The 27812-nt window shown below is 40.0% G+C and overlaps 1 protein-coding gene across 15 annotated transcripts; it reads right to left on the minus strand.

The window, feature by feature from the left end:
* Positions 1 to 408: 408 nt before the first annotated feature.
* tpd52l2b (tpd52 like 2b) lies at positions 409 to 27185 on the minus strand. 15 transcript variants are annotated; one of them, XM_030424204.1, is made up of 10 exons: positions 26927 to 27185; positions 22400 to 22557; positions 21109 to 21257; positions 18779 to 18838; positions 12381 to 12428; positions 9721 to 9822; positions 6836 to 6862; positions 5496 to 5537; positions 4783 to 4831; positions 409 to 4066 (listed from the first exon to the last, which is right to left on the minus strand). In XM_030424204.1, exons 1-10 carry the CDS (start codon positions 26943 to 26945, stop codon positions 3980 to 3982), a joined length of 741 nt encoding a protein of 246 aa, XP_030280064.1. In that variant the 5' UTR covers positions 26946 to 27185; the 3' UTR covers positions 409 to 3979. The 15 variants fall into 15 exon arrangements, with proteins under 15 accessions (XP_030280064.1, XP_030280063.1, XP_030280067.1 ...); XM_030424203.1 differs by having other exon boundaries at positions 5496 to 5540; XM_030424207.1 differs by lacking the exon at positions 6836 to 6862.
* Between the last annotated feature and the right edge of the window lie 627 nt (positions 27186 to 27812).

The raw sequence follows: 27812 nt of genomic DNA on the forward strand, positions 1-27812 counted from the left end.
TTATGATGTATTATTCTGGTTTTATCATAACTTCAAGGCACCACAGATGCTCACATCCATTCAGTAAGTAGTGTTATAAAGGGACTATAAACAGAAATGGCACTTTCTGTGATCATAACGCACAAGTACTGGATTTAATGACAAGACAGACTGTATTCATGATATATAATTATAAGCCATGTTATTCTTTAACCTTGTAAAACATTATAATAATCATTAACGACAGCTCTGGCATCATATTGTAATCAATAGCAACCGTTCTCAAAAGTTCAGTGCCATAAATTTAAGATCATAGAATAAAAAGCATCTTTAATCACATTATTCTGAATTAGATGTTACCATTACTGAAGTATACTATTTGTGTTACCTTTGGCAGATTTTTTAAAATAATGACCAAACACCACCGAGTCATTTAAAGGAATGCTTTATTGATATCCAAACATATACAACAAAACCAAAAAGTGTTTTTAATTCATTCGCCATAACCTTCCAAAGCTGATCCCTTTTAATAATCTACATCAGCCCGTCCCAGGACCTAAATAAAGCTATAATTACTCTACTGTCCTCCAGCCTCTGCGGCGGCTGGCTCTGAGCAGGCTCGTCATGTGCTGCACTTCCCCAATGGCACCCAAAACAAAAGTACATCACCCTTTTCATCATCAGTCTCAAAAAAAAACAAACAAAAAAAACGGATTGCAGCTTTAAACAGGCGACAGCTACACCGCAGAACAAAACTTCATCTTATCAAGTCATTTCATTCAAATATTCAAATCTTCAAATCGTGTTTCTTGCACCGACAAGCATCAGTTACGAGTGAATTTCTCCACTTTGTGTAAGAAAATCTGACTCAAATCTGAAGTAAATGACTTGAGATGAATATTTTCCTGCTTGTGAGCATCTTTTTTTTTCTTTGTTTCTTATCTTGGTGAAGCAGAGGATCAGAGACTCGGTGAGATTCAGAGGCGGAAAGAAAGAAAGAGTCTGTAACAGATATTTTAAATATTGGCAACTTTGTTTTTAAATGATGGCAAATTATTTGTACAAATAACAAATCCCCTCAAAAGGTCCACCTCTCCGACAACAGACGTAAAGCCAAAAGAAAACATCTAACAGGAATATATTAACTACCAAAATGATCAACACAAACAAAACAAGAAAATACATTAAAGTTATGAAACACCAGCAGCAGATTGATGTTTGTCTGCTGTGTTTTTATTACGTTTGATCATTTTAACTCTCACATCGAGCTGTTTCTTCTTTTTTATCGGGTCTTCAGTTTCTCTTCTTCTATTTAAGCATGTTTGAATCTTAGTGGGAGATTTTGGCTTAAATCATTTAATGAGCAACGATATTAGAAAGGTTCATAACAACTTATTTTCATATTGAGGCCCATTTCTGCCAGTTAAAGAAAAAAAGGAATGGAAATTTAAGTGTTGAAATTATGAGATTCTTATTTTTACTTTTTGTCTTGTACTGTAATTTTGACTTTCTGATTATTCAATCTCATAATTATAAATGTTTTAGATGATAACTTTGGCGTTTGAGCTCAGAAATCCAACTTTTACTATCATAATTTCAAGTTTGTGTCATAATTTTGACTTTTTATCTCACATTTCCAACTTTTACTCTCATAATTTTGACACTTGACCTTTTCAGTTGTCATAATTTGGACTTCTTTCTCTCACAATTTCAATTTTATTTCATCTCTTGAATCTCATAATTGCTTTAACTGGCAGACACAGGCTTCCTTTATGTTTATCCTTTTTTACTGCCTCAATAAACCAACACACGACAGGATACAAGAGCAATATTATGTCGCTGTAATGTCTGAGAAATATTTTTGGCAATGTGCGGCGACACCGACACAACATCAGTTCATTGAGTACATTTCTGAGCCTTAACAGCAATATTTTGAGACGATTTTGGCAAATTTGTCCTTGAGTTGGCCTCACATTTTTTTGGCTGTGAAATTTCACAAACATTAACATTATGTCAAACAACCGGAGGCAGTGTTGCTCTTTAATCAGCAAGTTTTAGCATTTAGCGTAGCAAAAGTGACGGCGCTGCACGACTCTGTGCTTTCACGTTTACCGTCACCGTTTCTGAGGCCGTGTTGTTTGTAAGAGCTTCTGTTTTCTGCACGACAATAAGAGCAACAGTGGTTCTGTACAAGACGTTTGTGTTAGTTTGGCCTCATGCAGCAGGTGTGTGTGTGTGTGTGTGTGTGTGTGCAAGCAATCAGGGCATTAGTAGCATTTAGTGTGTTAACAGGAGTGCATTGGTGTGTTGACGTGTGCATTCAGGGGTCGTTGGCAAAGATCTTTTCCATGAAACATTTTGTGGCTCGTCGGATTCTAAACATTTTACCGCTAACTCCCTTTCCTTCAAATCAACCTGTGCAACTAAAGAAAAAATAAAGGAACAAAAAGGGAAACTATTTCTTTTTCTACCAGCTAAATCATATTAACGGGTGACACATTTAAAGTGAGTAAGGCCGACAGAGAAGCGTTTGACATTCACCAGGTAGTGTACACAGCAAAGCATCGTCTCACATTGTGTCAACAGGAAGAGAGCAGCCGTCCAACCAGGCTGAGAAGAAACGCAAAGTGGTTTCAAATCTTTCTCTTCAGAGGTTTTTAGTTTGACTTGCAAATGGCGGCACGTACGCTCAGTTTGTCAAATGAAACCGACTCGATGTCGTTCCTTCCTGCTCTGGTTCTGAACTGCTGCTCATCACTGGGTCAGTTTCACACACGGAACCACAAACTCTAAAAACAGAAAATCTCCCGACAGACGAGGACGCCTGTGAAACTGACCCACGCTTTGTTTTTCCACATTGTTTTAAGTTTGTTTTTCCTCCGCTTGCTTTTTTTTTTTTTAATATCCTAAACCTCCCAGACTGATCGCCACCGTTCGGCAGCAATCAGCGACAATATATTTATTCATATATATTTATACATATTGATAAAAGTTATGTAAAAACATTATGCAAAGCAGTGTAAAATAGTTTTAATACAAAATGGTTTTAAGGTTTTTATCCTGGTTTTTTTTTTGTGTTTTTTTTTTACATCCTGGGTGGTTTCAGGGGTTTTACACGAGACCTCGGTCGTCTTTGCATGGTTGGTATGGTACAACTGAGATGAGATATGCACATGCATGTAGCAGTAGTGGGTCTAAGAAGGGTGAGATGTGCTGGATCCTGCCCCTCCATGTGACCCCTGACCCCCCAGTCTAACCACTAACCTCTTATAACCTGCGGGTGTAAGTTCACGTCACGGAGCTGTGAAGCAAACTGGGTATGAATGTATGGTGTAAGTACACGACAGCAGTCAGAAACGAGAAGACAGAATTAGTAGGTTTAAGTAGAATATAAACCACCATCTTGCTTATGCCCGTAAAAAGCAGCTCCTCCACCCTCAGTCTGCAGATATCCTGGTTCCCTAAACTCACGAGTTCGGGCTCAAAAATGCTCCTGCAGGGTTCCTTTTTTGATTAACGATGGAGAAAAACCTACTCCCAGATTAAAATGCATGATTTCTGATTTAGTTTAAAGAACCTGACATCTTCTAATGCCTGTTTTTTCAGCCCCGTCTTTCGCCAGGTGATTCGCTAACAAAGGGGGGTGTTTGCGTGGAGGAGGTAGAGGCAGGAGGTGGAGATGTAACAAAGCAAGGTCTGTAAAATTATTCAGGTTTAGACATCAGCAAAACATTTTCCTTTTCCTCATCAGCGAGGCAGAAGAGTGGAGACCAGCAGCAATGGGACCGGCGGGGGGAAAGCTCGTCCCACCTCCAGTCCGTCACCTCCACCCGTCGGAGTTTACAGATCTTGGGGAGGCGAGTCGGTGAGGTGGAGGGTCAAAGGTCAGGGCTGACTCCGCGATGTGAGGTGATAACAGTACAGTCTCAGGTCGTGAGGAAGGTGGCAGCGAGGAGGAGGAAGAGGAGGAGGAGGAGGAGGAGGAGGAGGAGGGATGCGTTCAGAAAGGCGGGTTCTCCTGAGTGGGGGTGGTGTCGGTGGGGGAGCTGACAGCATCTCCGTTTCCTTTGGGGCCGACGACCTTATACTGAAGAGAGAGAGGAAGCAGAGCGGAGTGGTATTGATTCTCAGCAGGAATTATCTGACTCATCACACTTTATGTTTCCTGTTGATGTTTACAGTCCTCACACAGACCAGAGACCGCAGTATCTTATCAAATGTCGTCTTACTTCTGTTTCTTACTTTGACTAGCGGATCAGCGCCAAGTGAACAAGCCGAGTTAAAGCCAGCAGCATGGCAGACGAGGAGCTTGCGCCATTCAATAACTAATAATCTCTAATGCAATACTGCGTTCGTTTTAAGAATTTCATCATTTATTTTACGTCAAGGTATTTCAAAACTGAGAAAAAGGATCACAATTCAGAGAGTGTGTGTGTGTTTGTGTTTGATTGCAACATATTTCATATGAAACCCAACAGATTAGTAGATAGTGTGTAGTTGTGTGTAGCTGCTGTTCTGCTAATGCTTCTGTGTGGACACGATGCAACTGGCATCATTTTCACACCAGTTTACATGAGGCGAGTGGATTACTGTTTCACTGAAGACTAAAGTCCGCATCCAAACATGACAGTGGACAAAAAACGTGGATCAGTCAGTGTTTTCCCTGTGTGTGGAAGATCTAGGTGCACGTATTTGACTTTTTGGGAGTCTTCCTGAAGAAAAATAGACCTTGTTTGATTTAAAAACATGCTACTGTGGTCCATTATCATATCTGTGTACATCTGGGAGAAGTCATTCAGTTACCTTCAGGTTCCCCATTTTATCCTCAAATGACTTGAAGGTCGCAGAGTTCCTGCAGCACAGAGGCGTAATGTTACATTCACAGAAACACACATGTTAACATCACATGCAGTGATACCAGGGTAGTTAAAACAGCTGGTTAAATGCAGTAAAAACTATTGAAATATAAATGTATATAATTCAGATTTTTCTCCAGGTTTTCTGCTTTCATGCTCGCTGTTTAATACCAACACACACGTTTTTTTAGATGCATTAGATGAATTTAGTTCACCATAAAAATAATGATAATGTCAGTAGTCGACTTAAAAATGTAATTAAGCCCTGACTTGTTGCTCTGAAAGGTTTCACACGTTCAACAAGCAAAATAAAAAGTACAGAATAAACACAAATGTATTTAAATGTCACCAAATGCCGGGACATTCAGGTCGACAAAATATGACAATATGCTAACTTCTGTATAAACTTAAACTTGGATTAAGGCATCAAAAAGATTGAAAAATGCTTATTTCATGAAAACTGAACGGATAGTGTAACAAATATTTTTCCTCTATTCAACCTAGAAAAAAAAAATCTCATGGTTAAGAAATCTGGAGAAAGAAAAAGCAGCAGCGTCACTAACAAGCACGGACATGAACAGAAAGATTAATACAGTAATTAAAAAGTGAATGTGTGTCACTCTGAAAAGAACAGTGAGCAGGTTTTGTGTGTTACTTTACCTCATGGCGGGCATACTTATCGAGTGGCGAATGGAATAGTTGCTACTTTGTGAGCGTTAAAGAGAGGAGACAGAAGTGCAAGTGTTATAAAGCCAGCAAGCAGTGGGACACACACACACACACACACACGCACACACGCACACGCACACGCGCACACGCACACACACACACACACACACACACACACACACACACACACACACAATATAATGCAGTTGATACATCAGTTAAGTCGCTGTTAATAGTCGCCCCTTAAATTCTCATCAATGATCTTAGTTCAGGAAGGAAACAATCGAGGAAACGCTTTATTTTATGCATAAAACAAAATGATATAAATAACAAGAACTTAACATTTTTCTAAGTGTGTTCAGTTAAAGCACAGCAGGTAAGCTGGATGCACAAATAAATATTAATACATAAATTATGTATTCATAAATTAAGATTAAACATAGAAGCCTATGCTGAATTATCATCTGAAGTTAATTACACTCCTTTCCGAACATGTAATTAGAGTTTCCTGTTTATTTGAGCACTATTATTTTGTTTGTTTGTGGAATAAATAAAATAAAAATGTACATGTTTGAATTAAAGATTTCAATCAATCAAGTTGTTTACAGGTAAGCATATAATTAGAGCCCAGCCAATATATATCGGTTAGCCGATATTAAAGCTTTTTGGGGTTATTTAGCTCGCTAATGTCAATTAAGACAATAATGTTTATTGTTAAATTGTAAAATATTCTGCTTTCATTACATATTTCAGTGTTTGATAACCACATTTGAGGTATCACTGCAAAAAGTGATTCTGTATCGGCCGATATCTGTATCTCTGAATTATTTTAATCCCAAAAATTGGGTACGTACATAAAATAAATCACATATATTTCAGTTTTAGTTTTAAAACATCCTCCAAACTTCACTCAACCAACTAGACTCATAACTGTCTCAGAACATAATGTGATCAAAGTTCTTTCTAGGAATCCTTAAAGGAAATAAAAAAAAGATTATAACAGAATTATAATAAAATAAAGCGTTTCGTGATCTTAGAAACAGAGTCCTCTTCCTGTTTTGAGGCTTTAATAATGATGCTAAAATGCTACGTGTACGGAACATGATAAGAAGGCAACAGTTATTTGTTTAATAACTAAAATAACAGCAGAGTACATCATGCTAAACATCTATGCTGGATAAATTAATATAAGATGCAGGTTTTTAGAGTCAAAAGGCAGTTTGGACAAAGCAAAAGGTATTAATAGCAAAAACGGCAGAGCTTAACCTCAACGATGAGTTTGATTTAGTCTGCGCAACACATTTCTGTCTAACCAGACATGTTAGTCTTACCTAAAGGAATTAGAGAAAGGTAGAGCTCTGCAGGTCAAACCAAGGCAGCGATTAAAAAACAAAGAGAGAGAGGGTAAGCAACGAGCAGCAGCAGCAGCAGCAGCAGCGTCGGGACACAAACAGACGACACACAGGGGAGATACAGCAGAGTTATCAGCAGGGGAACCAGGAGGACCAGGAGGACCAGGAGAACCGGGGGACAGGGCCGGGGTGTTTGCTGTGCGACGAGCAGCACGTGTGTGTTAAAAGTTAAAGGACAGGTTCTTCCCTCAGCAGCCTGATTTTCATGTTTCCTTATCTTCACACCGGTGTGATCTTGTGTCGTGATTACTGACGGAGGACTAACAAGTTAAAGTGTCTCTGCTCCTCAACAGGCCGTCACCGATTAAGCTGTATTCAGATTAAATCACCCTTAAGTGATACGTAAAGACTGACAAGAGTCAAATAATCAGCAAAACAGTCTTATGTCTTCATTACGAGTAAGTACACCATTAACTGTACTGGGAATGTGTGCTGCTTAAACAGGAAGCAGGCTGGACAAACCAGAAGTTATTAACATTATTTAACTACATGTATACATTATATTTATTGTAGTATATTATATATATACACATTAGATTCTGACAGTGATATGGGTTCATCGGAAGCTGTTATATCGATTATTTATATGAAGTGATTTACAGACTTGAGCTTCAGATCAATGTGAGAATTATTTATAGAAGTTATAGAAGTAATATTGAAAAGAAAAACTTCACTCAGGGACCAAAAGGAAGACTGCAAGACTGGTTGGTACTCATTTTTCAAGGTCAAATTCAAGCACTTTTCAAGCACTTTTAAGGGTCATTTTTAAGATTTTCCAGCACCTTATTGCTGGGGTAAAATACGTATCTACAGAAATATATAAACTCATTATTTTTTCTTCACTTTTTATCACAATTATGTACATTGTATTCTGCTGTAAACATCTAAAATTATGTTTCATAACAGCAAAAACTTCAGAAATTAATTATCCAATCTGATCCCAATTTGTGAAAGACACAGAGTTATAATGTCAAGCACTTTCAAGCACTTAAACTAAAATCCAAGCACTTTTCAGACCATGAAAACACAACATTGAAATTCAAGTACTTTCAAGGATTTCAAGCACTCGTACGAACCCTGGGAGGGGGAGGAGGTGGGTAAACACCTGACACGACTTATATTGATGGAGTTTGTGTCATGGAAAAGTACATTATCTCTGAGTTTAACAAAACAGCAGGTAAACAAGGAGGAAGTCTTTGAGTTTGAACGAATGAGGAAACAGGGTAAATTTGAAATAACAGCCTGTCTCCCAAATAAAGACCTGGTTCTGTCCAGTATTTGAGGATTTATAGTATTTTGGGTGAAAGCACAGCTCTCTTAATGATCGTTAATATCAACACAACCTGCACTGAAAACTGTATGTAGGAGCAAAACAGGAACCTTCAGAGCACGAACTAAACAATATCAACAAACTGAAGACATGCAACATGCAGGGACAAACAACGCAAACACACAGAAGAACAAACCAGGAGAAAACTGCTGAAATATGATGTTAATGGAATAAACTGTTAGAGAGGCCGAGAACACACACATTCATCAGCACACTGACACACCCTTGTATCACTTCCTCTCACACAACCACACACACACACACACACACACACACACACACCGTAGCATGAGAGCAGATATGAAATGTGGGAGGATAAACGGAAACATTAATGTATTTACAGACGGGTGTGTGAGTCAACAAGGCGCCGACAGATGAGAGAAGTTAGATGTTTTCTCTTTCTCACCCCTAAAATCACACTTGATGAATGTTTGTGGTGTCGTATTACTGATGAGTTCTCATGTTTGGACCTGAGCGAGTCTTACACAGTTTGAAGCTGAATGAACCGACTACAGTGTGATTCAGGGTGGAAAGAGAGAAGTTAATAAAGAATAAGGATGGTCCAACAACTCAACTATTAAAGGATGTTTTATTTCAATATTCAAGAAGCTCAAATGTGGAATTTTTACTTCCAAGACAAACCGATGGACCTTCACTTTACTGAGGTCAACAGATGTACGTCTCTATAGAAAACTACTCGTGTTGAACCACCCGTTGAGTTAGTATAAAGATCTATACTGCTGTTAGATGACAGAGACACTAGAGGTTTTGTTAGTCACAAAACAACACTACAAGTGAAGTTTAGATGAGAGAAAGGGCACAAAAAGCTGATCACTGGTCGGATTGATGCGTCTAATTCAGAGCTACAAGAAGCAAAAGAGCAGCGGACAGTGAGCAAATAATCAGCCGACTTCAGATTGATTAGTGTGTTTATGATAAGTACCATCTCATCACCGGTAATGGTTCCATCAAACACATCCTCTGTATTACCGGTGTGGCGTCCTCCTGTGCATATTTACTTTATCGTACGTATAACAGCGTGATCAATACATTGTTTTTCAGAACACAGATCTAAAAGTGAGACTTCAGTTGATGCAACTTTATGAAAAACAACTTTTAAAGTTGTGTTTAAATCTGTTCAATATAATTTATTGGATTGTGGATGCTGTTTGCCTTTTATAAGGATCAGTTTAATGCAGGTTTCTGAAGTGAGGATTCAATATTCATAAGCACAAAGTCCACAAACGCAAACATCATCTAGATATAAACTCTGTCAGCTTTTTGATGTGCAACCAGATTTTGTTCCTGGACCGGAAAAGGACTGAATTTAGTTTTCTTACGTGGACTATATTCAAAGACAGATCTGTGGTGTATTTTGGTTTTGTGATCGTTCTGTTTCAACACTGTCCACTCTGCTTATTTGTTCTTGTAGCCTCGCCAAAGTGTCGGCCATTTTGGCTCTGCGCCACCATACCTCATGTCGCCCAGTCTCCTGCTGATGACCGTGCCCACTGTGTTGAGAGCTGCACTGGTCTTCTGTCCCGCCTGGGAGAGAGTCTCCTGAGTCTTCTTGTATCTACAGAGAGAGAGAGAGAGAGAGAGAGAGAGAAAGAGAGGAGGTGGGATGGATGGATGGATGGATGGACGGAAGAATGGAGGGAGAGAGGAAAGGTGGGAACAGGAGAATGGCCAGAGAACAATGGAGGAAAGAAAAGAGGACAGAGGACAGATGGTTTGGAGAGGAATGAAGAGAGGATGTGGGATGGAGAAAAAGGAGGGGAAAAGACATAAAAAAGGACAGGAGAGGAGGGGGAGAAAGAATAAAGGAGGAGGGCGGATAGATGGAGGAAAAGACGACAGTTGGAGCAGAAATAAACAAAATGGATGGAGCGAGGGGGATGGAGAAAAACAAGGCAGATGGATGGGAGAGGAGAGGGACGGGAGGGTAGAAGAGACAGGAGGTAAATCAGACCGTTCGACAACAACGAACACAAAAGCTAGCAGTGATTTAAGTGCTACACCCGCCACATGAAGAAGTGCAGTATTCACCACCCCGATGGTTAGTATTCACACAGAAATACAGTTAGACATCGCAGGAATTCAGGCCACAGTTAGCGAATGCCAAAAGGCTGGTGTGTCAGAACGCCAGCCTCCCGTTTACTGCCACGACTCCGGTTCTGTTTGTGCTCGACAACTTTTAAATTCGACACGAGACAAACAGAAGACAGATTCCTCGTTTCAGCATCTACTCAATCTAATGAGAGTTAGTCAATTCTTCTGAAACACCCACAACTATAGAAGCACTATAGAGAATCATTAATATTAATGGCAGATGTGATTCAGCATGTCCCGCTGCAGCCAAAGGCTCGAGATGATGAGTGTCGGTTTGCGTCAGGGTCAATGGAAGAGAGCTAATGATGGAACAACACAACTCTCTAATGCACATCATGAAAATGCAACTATTAATCTGTTGAATGTGCAAAACCAGCGTTCGTCCAAACACCACCACTATGACCGATGTTAAAATACAGCAGCATACTCGTGCTCGGTTCACTGTTGTCAACTTTATTCTCCTCCTGCTCCACATAAAGTCAGCGATGTATCATAAAAACACCTTTATCTTAATATACTGACCCACAAAACAAGCAACTGTTGTTTGTCTGGTGGTAAAAAAAAGGTACAATATGCACCAGCGTGATGCCTCTGCTCAGGCGATACTCGAGCATCCTTTTAACTGCGTTGAGTTTGAAAACTGAAGTAAAGAGACAGTGAAGAGTAACCACATTAACATCGACAACTCCAGCGACTTGCAGTATCAAAGCTTTCAAAGTGCTTCACGACAGTGTTTGACTAACGCTGCTAAACGTTGCTGGAGGAAACAACATGCAGGTATTCAAGTGTCTTAAGTTAGATTTCTTAGGTTAAATTACTTGTTTTCATTCCAACTAAAACAGAATACATTCCTGTTGTCTGCGTTTTGCAGGAGCGCCTGTTCGCTCTGGCCTGACCTGCATATTTCTGGCTCCAGGTATGTGAATCGGTGCGCAGACTTTTCTGTTCCACCTCTGCAGAAAATGATAAATTACGTAGACGTCTCCAGCTGCGCGCAATAACTTGTATTTATAGAATGTGGATAAACTTTGCGTGCAGTGCAGCTCTTTTATTATTAACGATCAGCTGCCTGCCTGCACGTGAAGTCCAAAAAATACGGCATGTCATTTTCAATCTTCACTCACTCAAGTCCTTAAATGAACCTTACAAGATATACTATATAGCAACCCTGGAATGACGCAGCACAATTTGAAATCTGAAAACATCTAGGGCACACCAACCCAAACTATTAATCACAACTCTGTTCTCAAAAACCTACAGACGCAAAAGGAAACAGCTAGCCTAAGCTAAGCTAAGCTAACTGCCTCCCAGCTTCACCTTCATTCTCACTTCACTCTGAGACTGACAGTGTTTGTGAGTGTATTTCCCAACTGGGATTTACAAAAGGTTGACAGGTGTGTTCAAACTACACGTGCTAACAAGGACACACGAACAAACAGATGCTCAGAAATATGCACAGAAAAAAACAAGAACACTCGATAAATCCAACCGGCTGAAATAAACGCTCCCTCACAACAAACACACACACACACACACACACACACACATCGTGGATGAAAGCCAACATCATGATCATCTGAGCCACTCAAACACACATCAGGTCTCGGCGGCAGATGGTTCACAGGAACGAGGCAAATACAGTTTTTGGAGATAAGCCGGTGTGGCTGAGTACCAACACACGGCCGTGTCCACTTTAGCAGCGCTCGTTCGAAATCTGTAATATCTGGAGGATCTGCTACGAAATGAAACTAAAGTTAATGTGAACTGAATAACCTCGTCTTTAAAAAAGGGACGTTCGTCTGACCTCAGCAGCCATCAACTCAACTAAACGAGAAACAAATACGCAGCGATCATCAACCATCACCATCACAAGAGCAAATGGAAAACACAAGAGGATGAACAGTCAACAAATGAATGAAAAACTCCCCCCAAAAAAAACAGAAAACCCAAACTTAAAAAAGAAACCTTAACTCATGTACAGAAAACAAAACAAGAACACAAAAGAGAAAGGGGTCAACTCACACTTCGGACTGGGCAATGTCATCCAAAGTGGCTGAGGCAGACAGATATCTGAAGACACAACAGCAGGATAATGAAACACAGAAGAGACACACACACTCACAGTACAGTACAGTATAATACAACAGTTACAGCCTCCAGATTTCTATTTTCCAACTCCAAACCGATTTCTATACGTCCGTTTCAATGACTGGATAAGAAGGTTTTGCTTGATGTTCAGTTGGATTTTTTAAAAGCTTTTAACATCTTTCTTTACAAGGCATACAGGAGAAATGACAGCGTTTACATCATAACACAACAATATAAAATCACAGGAGTAATGCAGAGTATATTTATTATCTCCCTCAGAAATTACAGGTTGACATCCGGTTTATTTTTCAGCTTTTAGCAGAGAATCTGCTCCAGAACTTTTCAAAGAGAGAGAAACCTGAAGAGGACGACTAATGAGAATGAAAATGAAAACTGATTTTTATGACCCAAACAAAATGAGGTCAGTGGAGAAGTAATAATCCTGGTTTATGAGGCAAAACATGACTTTAGAATTAAATTCACCATTTACAATTACATAAAAATGATATCAAGCTGTGTGTCTGTGATAAAAACTTCCCTACATCACATTTTCTTTTGTTACCAACAACAATGGCTGTGAAGTTTTGAGGAAGTAAATGACTAAAATAAGACAACATGGCATCAGGTTAACTTCTGTAATGTATTGATTCAATAACTATGATGTCCTGTGACTTGACAGTCATCGCCTACCTGCTTACAGCACGAAAAGGTATAAACGAAACCCAAACCAAAGCTTTCTAGAGCAAAAGGGTCAAGACCACCATGAGAGGTTGTCCAATAAACTTGAGGAGTTGCAAAATAAGTACGAAGAAACGTCTGGCAGTGTTTTGGCTAGAGTTGTTGTTGTTTTCCAAAAAGACTCGTTAAATTAATTCACTGCTAATGCGAGATCAATCATGTCCCACAGCTGCTACTTTCAGTGGCTAAATTAGAGGTGACCTTTATTTTGAAGTAGGCTAGTCACAGGAAATGCAACGTGTTCAGTTAGCACCGCTGTGCTCATAGAAAGTGTGTCTACAGAGCAAAACGATGGTTACATTTCTATGTTTTCTGACAGCAGATCGATCTAAAATATCTCTGAGTAGTTTAATTCTGAGCGCAATAAATACTTCGTCATAGTCTTGTTGGTAAACTCGCCTCACTCCCGTTACCTGATAAGTGAAATGTGACTCCTTCTGCTCTGTGCTGCAGAGACTTTGAGTCCATCATCCGATTGAGCATTGATTTTTTTAAAATAGGAAGGACAGCGATGAAGGAGAAGGGCAAATAATGTAATCTTTGTATGCCAAACCACTGTGTAACTGCAGCGAGGCTACTTGTTGATGACATGTTACACAGTAACATACTGTAATCACATAACCTTTCCCAGTAAGTATTACGCTACAATGCTTTGTTTGTCAGCAAAGTAAAACTGACGTCGATATCAACGAAGGTAAACGATGTTGTGTTGGCTGCAGAGCGCCCTCTGTGCAGGTGAAACCAAACTACAGAGCAGCAGGTGAAGATGAACGCTCTGATAAAGGGGGATACTCGGAATCTTTAATCTGAAATTATAGTAAAAACTAAGATGTGTTAACGAGATCAAACTTCACAAGCAAACTCTCAAAGCAAGTGAGAACAAAACGCTCCCAGATTAAGATTTGCTGATGAAGAAAAGGCCTCAGATGTTTGCAGAGCCACAAATCTGTATTAATGAGAAATACTGAACGAGATTCAAGATTAAGATAACCTTGTTTGTCAGAAAGGAAATTTATCTTAACCAATGACAGGTAAGAACTGATACAGCTTTTAGAGGAACATTACAAATGTAAAGCTTTTTTTTTTTGTAATATATTTTGGTGATTATATTTTCTTCCATCATTTAGATAACAACAGCCTGTCACCAGCTAATCTGAGTACTTCCTGATAACAGGTACTTTCCATTCATATCCTTCTAATATTACAGTAACTGTGTTCATTAAGTGTGTGTGTGTGTGTGTGTGTGTGTGTGTGTGTGTGTGTGCAGGAAGCGGTGAAGGCAAAATGACTGTTAGTGGAAAAGCTGAAGGAGGTTTTTTTTTTGTTTCAGCGAGGAAAAACAGTCCCGTAGTGACTCAAAGTGGAACAGGCAAACAGGTTAATAGATCAAACACCAGACTGCACAGCATGTTCATGATTAGCAACAAAGCAAGCTAAAACACACACACACACACACACACACACACACACACACACACACACACACACACACACACACACACACACACACACACACACACACACACACACAGAGTCCTGCCAGTATGTCATCTAGAAAAAGAGAGGAAGTGTGTTTGTGCTGACTGCTCTCGACAACAATAGCAGAGCAGAGAAGGAAGCAGAGATCTAACTTCACATTCATCTGTGGGAGCTTTGATCCCTGAATGTTTGAACACAAGGAGGTGATAAGACTCCTGATCACAACACTCATCAGCTGAAGTAGCGTCAGGCGACTGGGCATCCACACATTTAAGAAACTGGATGCAGCAAATGTTTACATGTCTTGCTTGAAAACTAGTAATTATCAGCATCGTATTCACAGCTGCAGATCTGATCACAACCAAACTCCAGACAGTGCATGAAAGTGATGCTGTGTAGTTTCTGCTGTAGTATTATATTAGATCAATATAGGGGCATATGCTGCAAACCTGCTGTGTTTCTATTGGCTGACGGAGCCCGAAGTTGAGCAAAAAATTGTCTGTCAGACTCTGCTGGAGATCGCACCAAAACAAGAAAAAACATGGTTGCTTTTGGTGCAGGCTTCAACAGGAGTGAACACGAGGTTCTGCCAACATATTCACACAATAAAAAAGCAACAGGACATCAAGTTCTCAGAGATTGAGAAACTACTGGCAGACTTAATAGAGGGACGAATTTGACATTTCCAGCAGCAGCAGCAACACGTTTGTTTGATTAATCAACAGAAAAAAGAACAAAAAGGCACCGACACCAACTCTTACTCCTCAAAGTAATGGCCAAAATAAAACCTTCATTCACTCCATTTGACTGACAAATGACCTGATATGTAAATGCAGAGCTAAAACACCACAGCGATCAGAGTTTTAACAAGCCAAACTATAATGTAAAAGATGAGCCAGCAGACAGCAGGGCTGGATAAACAGTGTTACAGTAACAGGAGACAGCACTGCTGCAGACAAGGCTGGCCTCTATATCCTGACTTACATCCACACAATGCTGCTTACTGTACAGCAGTGACTTCACACACACACACATGCACACACACACACCCCTCTCACAGTACAGCGTCTGTCCATACAACACTTCCCTGTTGAACTGCTGCATTTGTTTCCCAGCAGAGAAAACGCTCACGTCTACATTTAGGGTTTGTTTTAAGGAAGATTATCCCAGTTTAACCACTAAAATGCTGCCGGACAACGTAGAAAGAGATATTACTTGTTGTCATGTGCTGAGAGGAGCTGAGGGGAAATACACACAGCTATATAAAAAGATGCTGACACTTGCATTCTGTAACAAAATAAAACGTGGTTATGCTAATAAAGCACACTTTTTTTGAGTTGACAGTTGACTGACTCCCTCCACCCACCTCAGTTTTCATGGCAACCCACTCCGAGTCTTTGTGCCTCCAACTTATTCATAATTCATAACCCACTTATTTCTTTGTTTAGATCACTTCGGCTGTGTGCACCTCATAGCCTCTCTCTCTCTCTCTCTCGTCATGTGACTAATCAAAACACCGTCTCTCTCTCTCTCTTTCTATCTTCCCTCCCTCCATCTCGCTCTCTCACATTCCTTTCCTCTCCTCCCACTCGTTCCTGCAGGAGCGAGTCTTTGCTGCCCGTCTGGTCGCCGGGCACTGACCACGGATGTGTGAGCGCATGTGGGTAAACGAGATACGAACCACAACTTCCTGAACTGTAACTCGGCATTGTGCGTTTAGAACGATGCTCGTGTTTCTGCCCTTCCTAAACAAATCTTTGCTATAAAACCACAGTTATTCTGGTTGTGCGCGTAAAACACACGAAGCGAAAGCCCAAAGACGGGAGAGTGTGAGAAATGTGTGAGCAGACATGTCGGTTTGTTTCTGTGTGAAAAGCAGAACAAACCGTGACAAGTGCACCTGCTGCCGTTTGTGATTGTGTGTGTGTGTGTGTTAGTAAAAGTCAAGAAGAGTGTCAGCAGCCTCACCCTGTCAGGATAAGCTTAACTATCTGAGAGAGCCTGCCAATCCAGTTCATTTCAGAGGCAGCCACATGGAAAATTCCATTAGCGTCAGACTTTACAGCAGCAGCAGCAGCAGCTCGGTGGAAGCCGGGCAGAAAATACTCAGATTTCATGTTTTTCTTGTCAACTAAAGACTCTGGATTCTTTCAACAGCGGAACAGAAACATCCTAAAAATCTCAAAAAAACAACTTCTGGAGAAACTTTACAACTATGAGTTTACTGAAAATTAGCAGAATACACAAGAAACTGGACATTTTCTTTGTTTACTTGGTGCAAACTGGTTCAAATGGAAAAACAATAAACTAAACCGATATAGAAAGACCTGTGACTACTGAAGAGGAAGCTTCTGTTTCTCATGGCGTCGATAGATAAAGATGACGGTTTGTTACGCTAAATCATTTGCATGACCTTCTACAACTGCTGAACCCAAAGTGACACAGACAACAAACATACGCTACACAAAATGAGTCAGGGATATCAGGATATGGGGGCACAGATATCCCAATATCCCAGCTCATTTTGAATAGTGTAATTTGTCTTTGTATATCAAAAATAGGGATTCCTTTCATTGACTTCCAACTCAGCTGTAAACATTTCCTGATAACCACGAGCTCCACCAATCAGACAGGATGTTGCTACGATGTCTGAGGTTTGTGTACTTCTTCTCCATGACACTGCAAGTAACGTGTTCTGATATCGTACAGATCAAATCAGTTGTTTCACAGTCTCACAGCTCGAGCCTGGATGGTTTATGGCTGATAATCAACATCCTCCGTTGAGGATATTTCACTGTTAAAAGCCTGCAGTCTCTGACATCAATCCATAAAACGTGGTTAATGATTACTAATAGATGCAGCATGTTGCTGTCATCAGCTGAACACTGCTTATTGAAAACATTACATCATTTCTGTTGTTCCATTCTGTGCCAACTCATTCTATTTAGACAATTAGCCCTCAGGCTGAAATCATTATGGAATCAGCTGCTACATCCAGTGTGTGGCTAAATGGACTCAGATCTTTAACAGATAAATGGCGATTTCTGGATATCTAGGTAATAAACTGTGGATGACGTGTGTTGCTGTGTGGACAAGCTTATAAAATATCATCAGGTGGATTGATTATACGACAACAAATCTTAAAGACTTCCTCACCTGATCTCACAGTTATGAAAACATCCCTGTGATTTCCTCGTTTTATGTATCAAACCCAAACACAGAATCAGACGACGGTGTCGGTATTCTGCGTGCTAAAAGCAGAGAGGAAGCGTCTGAGAGAGCCTAAAATATAGAGGAATGCTGATTTGCTGACAGGAAGTTGAGAGGAGGACATGTGTCATCACTTCTGGACGGAGGAAGAGAGGACACCTGACCTCTGTGAGAGGAAGTGAAAAAAAAACAAATGGGTGATACTGATAGGAAGAAGGTAGAAGCAGAAAACTGAAGAGAGAGAACAGAGAATAATATATAAATGTATAACAGACAGCGACAGATGCGTCCTGTCAGCACTGACTTCCATTAGAGAAATCCTCTCAGGTCTCAAACTTCTGATTAAAAGGTGAGTCAGAGGCCACAGTGGACAAACAGACTCAGGTAGATCAGTTATGTAACTCAGTCTGCAGCGTTAAGAACCGAGACACTCATCAAATCCCACTTTGGTGCTACAAGTCGAGCCACACATGCAAAAGAAGTACTGACAGCAGACGCCTCAGACCAGAAAAGCTCCTGAACGGCGCCAAAGACGTTCTACATCGATGAAAAATATACCTGGAATTATTACAGTCACAGAAAATGCATCTAAACATGCTTTCACACTGGTTTTCCACTTTTTACCTCATGCTCAAACAAATCTAAAATAGAAAACTGTTCACCGATAAAGTGTAGAAGATTAATGCATTCTTTTAACAACACCGAGCCAAAACAGAATAAACAGACCACAGACCCGAGGTTAAACACCGACTGTTGAGCTGTAAGTGTTCTCAAACATGGTTAGAAGGTGAGAGCGGAGACGCATCAACGGCGAGTTAAAAAAAAAAAAAAACAGTCAGAGCGTGAGAGAGCAAACACAGCAGAAGGCCAGACATCAGACCGCGGCAAACAGTGCATGGACTCACAGCTCCAAACTGGAAACTCTCTCATTCCACTCGCCCAGTTTCTCAGCGGTTGCCACATAGCTAAAAACAGAGACATGAAGGTGTTACGCTGCAGAGGTTCAGCATGGAGTCAAAGCAAGCTGGCTCCAAGAGGAAGCCAGGGGTTCGATAATCCCAAAGAATATTCTCATTCAGGTTACAGCTGTTTGAACAGGGTCTTAATAATGTAAATAAATGACGTGAGTGTCTTTTTAATCTCTTCTTGTTATTAGCGGGAGCGATTCAACGTCGCACAGTCGGAGAAATCTGGTTCGTTTCAGCCCTTTGAGCTCCGATAGTTCAATACGCCAATACTTACATTGGAGCACCATTTTTGCGTAGCATGATGTCATTTCTTGGAGTATCTTAAAATGCTTCGTATCCCTAAAAACCTCTACAAGCTAAGCTAAACGGTTACGTAATTGGTGTGTTGAAACTGTGTCATCAATTTTGCAAATTAAAGACACAAAACATCTTGATCCAAAACAATTCTGATTGTAGAAAAATTAACAAAACATTTCTTAACGCTCCACAAGTTATTTGAACTGTGTATATTTTTTAGCTTTTGCAACAGGTGCATTTTAATGAGCAAAGTTCAAAGAGCATTAGTCGAGTTTCATCTGCAATGTTCCCAGTATCAACATCACTATTTCTGCACATTGTGATGTAATTTCCCAGATTAACTTAAAATGCTTTATCCCCCTAAAATCTAGAAGTCTGCGCAAGTCAATAAACCATAAAGAGTGAAAAACAGCATCAAGCTAACAATGATATATTGTTATTGTGGTAATAAGCGTTAACAGAGTGAGTGAAAAGCCGGCAACTTAATCGACTAAGAAATTAGTAAAAATGAAGTAAGTAATGATGTTTTTCACTCAGTGTTAAAGATGATTAACAGAGGACGACGTCACTGACGCGTTAAATGGAACGATGTCAGATCTGATCTGACGACAGCAGCATGAAATCTGTTAATGACTGATGAGCAGTTTCGTTATGATTCGATGAGAAGAGGAGTTTAAAGTGTAAAGGCCAAATAATGTAATGATGGTGTTGAAGATACTGAAGCATTATAACAATGTATATTCAAGACAATCTGTACATGTTGTTGCATTGAGATACATGGAAGTGTTATCTTAGATTATTTTACGTCTGATATTACTCTGCAAAGATAACTGATATACAGCATAAAGTTTATTGTTGGTGTCCATTAAAAAAACACTTCTAAATGTCATAAGTCTGGTAATTGGTCTTTGATCCTTTAGATAATATGAGAGCAGTTTGTTTAACAAGAGTCAACATTATTTAAGAGCAAGACAAACCTGTTTATAAAAGGTCAGACTTCATATTTAATAAAATATAAGTAGACTATGAAGTAAATACCCATCTAATAGTTTGTATAACCACCAAATTAAATATTAAACATGCTGAACGATGTGGTTGTTTCCTAAATGAGGAACTGGAAATGTCAAGATGAACTCTCATCTTCTTAGCGTGATGGAGATGGAGCGCAATAATAATTTCTTTTTCCCGGAAAACCTCAATAATGAGTTTCAGCAGCATCATTTTCCAGACGTCCCCCTCCTTCAACCCTCCTGCTGAGGTTAACAGCTGCTCAATTAATCACGTGTAATCATATCTTACCATCAAAATATGATTTCAAACAGAGCAGCTGCTGTGTTTTTTAAAAAAGTGTTGCTTTAAGATGACAAACCCTGCTGTGATTAGCCTGATTAACAGATGATTACCGTGTCTGATCAAGCAGCACCTTCACCTCTGCTGAAGTCAAGATGAAGCTGCTTCTGTTTCATCTCGTTTTAAAAAGGATCTCAGTCATCCTGTTTGATGCAAACCTCCACGGAATATAATCTAAAAGCCTTCAGAGGCTGCGATGTGTCACCACAGGATGAGTCATTGTGTGACTGCTTCTGTCTGATGCAGCAGTTACCATCAGAGAATGAGTCTCCACATCATTCGGGTTAAAATGTAAAATATTGATGCCTTCATTCGTCTTTCTAAAAAGCCAAAAATTATACTAATGCGCTGATGTCATGGCAAGTACATTTTTGATAAAACAAGGCAAGTATGAACCTACCTAGGTCCAAATGTTTGATTAGCATACAACTAAATTGTCTTTTGATAATCAGAGAAAGAAAAATCTGATCAAACAGAAGCTAAATTGGAAGTTTATCAACTCTCCATGTGACCTGATCACTCTGAAACAAACCTGAGATTTATGCTCAACTTTAACTTTCTCCTACGATTTACTTCAGGTGTATTTTCTGTCTCAGCAATCAGGTTTAAGTGATACGTACGCGTTGGAGGTCTGTACGTCTTGCCAGCTCTTGTTGAGTTTCTGACTGAGTTCGTTGAGCGGGCTGAGGCCGAGTTTCCTCTTCAGCTCGGCGGCGTGTCTCTCTTTGGCCGACAACACCTGACGCAGGGTGTTGATCTCCTCCTCCACCTGGAACACAACCGGCACACCACAAAGAGTGAAGTCTACGGATTCACCTTTCATTCATGGTGCACAGCTCTTCTCTTTTTCTAGCTTCATAAAAGTGGATTTATATTAACATCCGATGAGGAAACTCACTTTCTATCTTGAACTGTAAAACCAAATTCAAATCCTCTCTTCTCTGAGTCATGTTGGCAAACGTCTCCCAAAGCTTGACAGAAAAAACATTTTTCTTCTTTGCTGCTAAGTCCTTATTTTGATTCCTAACATGTCTCTCTATGATCACCATGATCTTACTGTCAGGCTGCCACGGTTCTGACTCCACCGTTTTCACTGTATTGGAGCCCATTTTTCTTCCAGCACAACTTGAGAGACGCCAAGAAAACTGAACCAATGTGTTTTTGGTTAAACAACAGGCCTTTTTCATAACAGAGTTGTTCTACTTGTAGTAGCAGAGAAAGCACATGTTCAGCTAACACTGTTATTTACTACTTTGTCAGTATTACAGTTAGCCAAGCCAGTGTGCTAGCATGCACAGATTGTGAACTGGAATGCAGCCATCATTGTTTTAATTATAGCTGCACTTTCTCCATTTTCACTGATATTTTTTCTGGGTTCTTTCCTCCTCTGTAACAGTAAACTGAATATCTTTGGGTTTTCTACATTTTCTACCATTTACAGACCAAATAACTCATCGATCGTAGACTAGACAAGCATATTTATGGTTTAAAGTTGCTTGCCTAGTCTATTCAGCAGCCAAACACACACATTTCATAGTAGTGAAGTATGAAATAAAGGTTGTTATTATAATTATAGCACATGAAAAAGAAGAAAACAATCAGCTCTTGACATTTGTGAAGCTGAAACCAGAGATTCTTGATGTTTCAGTAATGATAAATCACTCCGAGTCTGGTAGTAACATGTAAAATAAAAATACAAAACAGGAACCCAAACACTGGAATCAGAGCTCTCTCACAGGTTTTCTTCCAGCCTGAGAAAAGATGTTGTGTCAAAACATGGCTACTAAAAGCTTAAGGGAGCTTTGAATTCACTGCATTGTGACTTTTACAGCATCCACAAAACACACACAACGATTTCAGCCTGTAATTACATGTAAACACCTGGAGGATTTAGGAACATCTGGGCCCTACCTTGGTGAGCTCGGTGCGGAGCTCCTCAGCCTCCTCCTCCGTCAGGCCCGGTGGAAGAGGGTTGACCGAGTTCCCGACGGCTCCCTCCACCGGCACGTCGGACAGGCTTTCTGCTTGATCCACAACGAGACCCTTGTTAGGAGAGTTCAGGTTGATATCTGGAAGAGAAGACAGAGAGACGGAGGAATAGAAATAGTTAATGTGACAGTGAAGTCCAGAGGAAGCAGAAGGGTTAACAGACAGACAATTAGATCTGTTAGAGTGTTAAAAGCCAGGCGTGGTTTACTCAGATGATCCCTCTCTCCGTATCTATTTCACACACAGTAACTGAGGCCAGGAAGAGGCTCGTGTCGCCAGCAGGAGATATCCGACCGGAAGAGAAAGTGGCAATTAGCAGAGTTAGTAGTCGAGCTTCACTCAGGGAGAGTAACCTGAAACCTTTCTGTCTGAGAACCATTAAACCTTTCACTCTCTGTTCACAGGAACGACCAGATTAAAACAGACAAAAGAAGGAAGAAACTATTTTGAAAAGAACAAAACACGGACACAATCTATTCTTGAGTTAACTTGAATTCAACCAGTGATAGTTGACAGAACAAAAACACTGAAATCTTCCATTGTCTATGAGGATGACTTCATCTTGCGTCATTCACCTGAGGAAACTATCATGAAGTTGGCAGCTTCGGGAGCCTGGCACAGTCGGGGCTGGCATGGAGGACAATAAAAAAAACTATCTGCCTGAAGCACTGGGTAAAAATAGGCTCTATGCAGTTATAGTCCAACACTCCAGCAGTATTTATTCAGTGGGCGAGCCAATTATGAAAGGTAAACACACCTCACGCTGCCTACAAACACACCCAGTGACTTCAACACCACTGAACAGCCGACGTTGACCTCTCTTCAAGACTTATTTTACTTGACTCCTTCCCAGAATCTGAGCGTGAAATCAGATCTGAACGCAACACTGAGTTTGACATTATTCCCTGATTGCGTGCGGTTTCCATCTCTACGCGGCTGAATGCACAGCAGACAACAGCAGCACAAACAGAGCAGTGTTGCAAAAGTCCAAGGTTGTTAGCTGTATCTGCAGGTGCTAATGCTGTGTGATCCAGGGTCTTAGCAGAAACATCCGCATTCTGGCTGGAAAGAGATACGTCGGCTCCACCCTCAAGGTGTATTGATTCAGACCGACCGCAGAAACAACAGCAGCGAGGTTAAAGAGAGACAACAAGGCTCATGTGAGAATAAAATGCCTACAAAAAACTAATTTCCTCCTGAGATTTGGATTTATTAATAAATAAAGTTCAATCTCAGATATTCTTTAGCCATCCTACACTGATTTATATCCTACACTTCCCAGAATTCCTTCAATCAAGATTAATTTCATTCTCAATTTACGACACAAGATTGTGTAACGCGGGGTTGGGCACTGTTCACATTTGGACCAATAGAGACCTGGAATTCAGTACCAGAACATTATTACAACATCGCTTTGGAGGAGGAAGCTGTTCAAAGACCTGGAAGAAGCTGAAAAACCTGTTTTCCCTCTGTGACCTTCACTCAACCTGGAAAACTGGGCTGAAAGGTAGAAACTGAGGGAATGTCAGCTCAGTGCTGGACTGTAAGAACATTATAAATAAATGTTGAAAAGACGGCAGCAATACGCCACGTCAGCAATACGCCATGGCAGCGTCGAGTCTGTCTGACCCAAAGAAGAAGGAACACTAGTATTTTTTGTTATGCTGTTGTCACTACAGAAGTACCTGCATACTGTAATATTTCCCTGTAAATAATATGCAGTTCATGTATTATTAGTTTCATACTAAGGTTTCAGACAAACCTCACAAACTGTTTCTTTAACATGTCCATAAAGAATGTCAGATGCAGTCAGCAGCTGAGTTAATGCTAGTAAATAATGCTAAAACGACATCCGCAGACAGTTAAAGAAGCCCAGCTATCGGCAACAACTTCTCCAAGTATCTCTTTCTTTACACGCAGAAGTCGATGAAGACGACGATGCCTCGTCACGAGCGAGCGCGACTCTTGCTGCAGGCCTGCTGACATCAGCTGCAGGAGACCAGGCTGTCAAACACAGTCTGTAAATACTGAGGCATGTGTTTGATTGCAGCCACACCCCTGAGTTAAAAACCCAACCTGGCTGCTGCATTGCATCCTGGTCTATTTCCTGTTGATATGGATGCGTGTATTAAGTCTCTGTTGCAACTCTACGATGGCTCTCTCCCTGTGATCGCTTAACGTCTGCACAAAATGCCAGCTCCATCATGAGCTGCAGCTGTTTGATTTAAACGGACACCAAACCTTTTTTTTCCCAAAGATGCTTCTTTATGTTACTCTTTTAGGATGAAATTGGACTTTAGAAAATAGTGACAGCAGTGTCACTTGAGAGCGCGTCAGTCAGGCGAAGCTCCCGACTCGGCTGAAAAATCCTGCTCTCAGGTTTCACAGCGAGGTTCAGGAAACGGTAGCAACAGGATTCTATCTGGACAGACGTGTCCTAGTTCACGTCATACTTAAAGAAATGTAGAAAATCGTTTCCTGAGGCGCAGGAGACCTGATCCAACATGACATGTCCGTCATGGCCTCTCATCATTACAGACTAGGAGATACAGCCCTGAAGTCTAATTAGAACGTCCCCCGAAGGGATATTTATAGTCAGAATGAAAAATGAACATGATGATACATGGAGAGATACTTTTACTGCTATTAAATCTGTTAACTCGTTCAATTTCCAGATGATTGTGTTCTGTCAGTGACCCAACAGGCCAACTACAGACACACATTATACTGTCAAGATTTAGAGGAAGAAATCCTTTTTGATTTAATTTGTCTAGCCGAGACGGACGATATGATTGTACATATTGTCAGACGAGAGAAATTGAATACCATTTGTCTTTATTTTGTCGTACTGTTTCAACTAAAATATATCTGGTTTTGTTGGACAGTGGTGAAGAAGACAGATTGAAATGTTGCATATTTTTCATAATCACATTTGAGGGATCATTGCACAGATATGTGTATTTTGGCTGATGTATTTATACTAGAATTTTCATCTCCCTAATTTCTGAATCAACCTGTGGATAATGATTTCAGTTGGGCTCCAATTTACAGGATTTTTCAGATCTAAGAGTTGGATTTGTCAGAAAAATGGATCCGGCTATGAAAACATTTTCTAGGGCTGCAAATTTAAAGTTATTTCTTTAATCAATAGTTGGCTGCCTTAACAATTGATTAATCATCATCAGAAAAAATTGTAGAAAAACTGTTTTAACCACTGACACGATGTACGTTTGATATAAAATCAGAGTTGGCTATATTAGTAGCTAAAAGAATAGATAAAGTAAATGTAAAGTAACACAAGATAATGATAAGATAATGAAACAGGGTTTCTGTCTGTCACTGTTTAACAACTGGCAACAAAATCAAATCAATACTGAAGCGACCAAATTGCTGAAACGTGATATCAGTTTGTGTAAAATGTCTTTACTTGTATCTTAATTAAATAAACAGATTCTTTCTTCTCTTATTGTCAATTTAGACATTTTATATTCGTACATATTTCCATGTGTCACTTCGCCTGAAGACTTTCTCAAAGGACTTTCAAGCACATATTCCATATCACAATCACAATATTGTTCAAGATCACAAGATTTCAGACATAACAGCTCCCACAGTCTAACTGTACTGGTTTCAGCTTTATATGTTTGTGCTAAATACTTGTTTAAGTATCACAAAAAAACAAGATCAGAGAGGGTTATATAAAGATAAGGTTTTTGCTTCTTTAAGCCTTTATAGATTTATCAGAGGAAGCCTTCTGGTCAGCTGCAGATGGGAGTAAACTGTCAATACTGACAATGATAAGGCAGCTACAGCATGCTAGCAACACGGCTGTTATCAGTGATCAATTACTCAGCACACCAGCCTGTTTCTACCCAATAAAGTTAGCTTGAGATGAAGTCAACTCACACAGATGTTTACAGGTAAATAAGAGGTAAAGGTGAGCTGGTGAAACCACCAGAAACAAACTGCTAACACTTGTTTAAGCTAACATGAGTCCTTTTGTTTACAAGCCTTCAAGCTCGCTTCGTTAGAAAGGACGAGTTTGGGAGACAACTGTCCGTCTCACAGGAAAGATTACATAGTTCACTTCTTAATTAAAACAATGTCAGTTCTCATAAATTAAACTGTGCTGGGAGGCTGGTGACATTCAGTAACACGATCCTCCTTCCTGCTCCTGTCCCTGTCATTTACCAGCGGGGCCCGTCCTGCCCGCACCACTTTATTTGCTCCATTATTAAAATTTATTGAGCTTTAAAAACAAAATCAAACTCTCAAAACACACGAACAAGCTAAAAAGATAAAGTTACTGACATATTAGAAGTGGGGTTGGGTTCATTTAAAAACATTTAGCTGTCCGCTTAGCGACACTGCACGCAATTTCTGCCACTAAAGCTAACGTTAAGCTACTAGCTAGCTAACTTGCCCGCTAAGCTAACAATCAGACGTTACCTTGGCTGGCGGGGTCCATGGCGTCGATCCGGCAGAGCTGGAGCTCCTGTTCTTCGTGAAAAGTTGAAGTCGGTCTGGTGTGAAGGGTGAAGTGTGGACAGCAGACTGCTGACAGCGAGCTTTTCCACTCGGTGTGTAGAAATCTTCCTGTTTTTTTTTAAAGCGACTGCTCCCACTCAGAGAAAGTCGTCGACAGGAACTCAGCTCCGAACACCCAAAACAGCCCAACAGCCAGCTCAGCTTCAACTGCTCCGGTCCGTGAAGCGACCGCGGAGGACGGTGCTGCATCCGGTGGGAGGGATTTCAAAATAAAGCTTATATGATACCTAAACCTCAGGATGATAATGGTTTGCTTTATTTATAATTTCTTAAGATATCTCACTGTATTATTGACTTATCTTGAAGCATAATAAAGCTTCCACTTTCCACTTTAGTTCAGCACTTTAATTTATCTACATCAGTACATTATCTTATTTTTGTAACAGACATTTACAGACTAAATTGCACTTTATATGTCCTATAATGTGTTATCATGTTCAGTATACTACCTGTACATAATTGAACAACATGAATCCTCACTGTAAATAACATAATATATATACTTAAATATATATTTATAATAGTCTGGACTTGCTTATTTTTATACCATTCTTTAACTTACTGTTCTTTGTTGTTGTTGTTGTTCTGTTCTAGTTGAATGTTTGTTATGTTATATTTATGAGTCATTCTATACTACATGTCATGGACATAGACTTTATTTATCAATGTATCAATTTATTTATTTATTCACTTCAAGCAATGATCAGTTGACAAAATAATGAATCAAATGTTTATTTTCATTCAGATATTTTAAAAAGTAATTTGACCTTAAGCTTGCCAATTGATG

This window comes from Sparus aurata, chromosome 7 (genome assembly GCF_900880675.1).
Source record: "Sparus aurata chromosome 7, fSpaAur1.1, whole genome shotgun sequence".
Taxonomy (NCBI): Eukaryota; Metazoa; Chordata; class Actinopteri; order Spariformes; family Sparidae; genus Sparus; species Sparus aurata.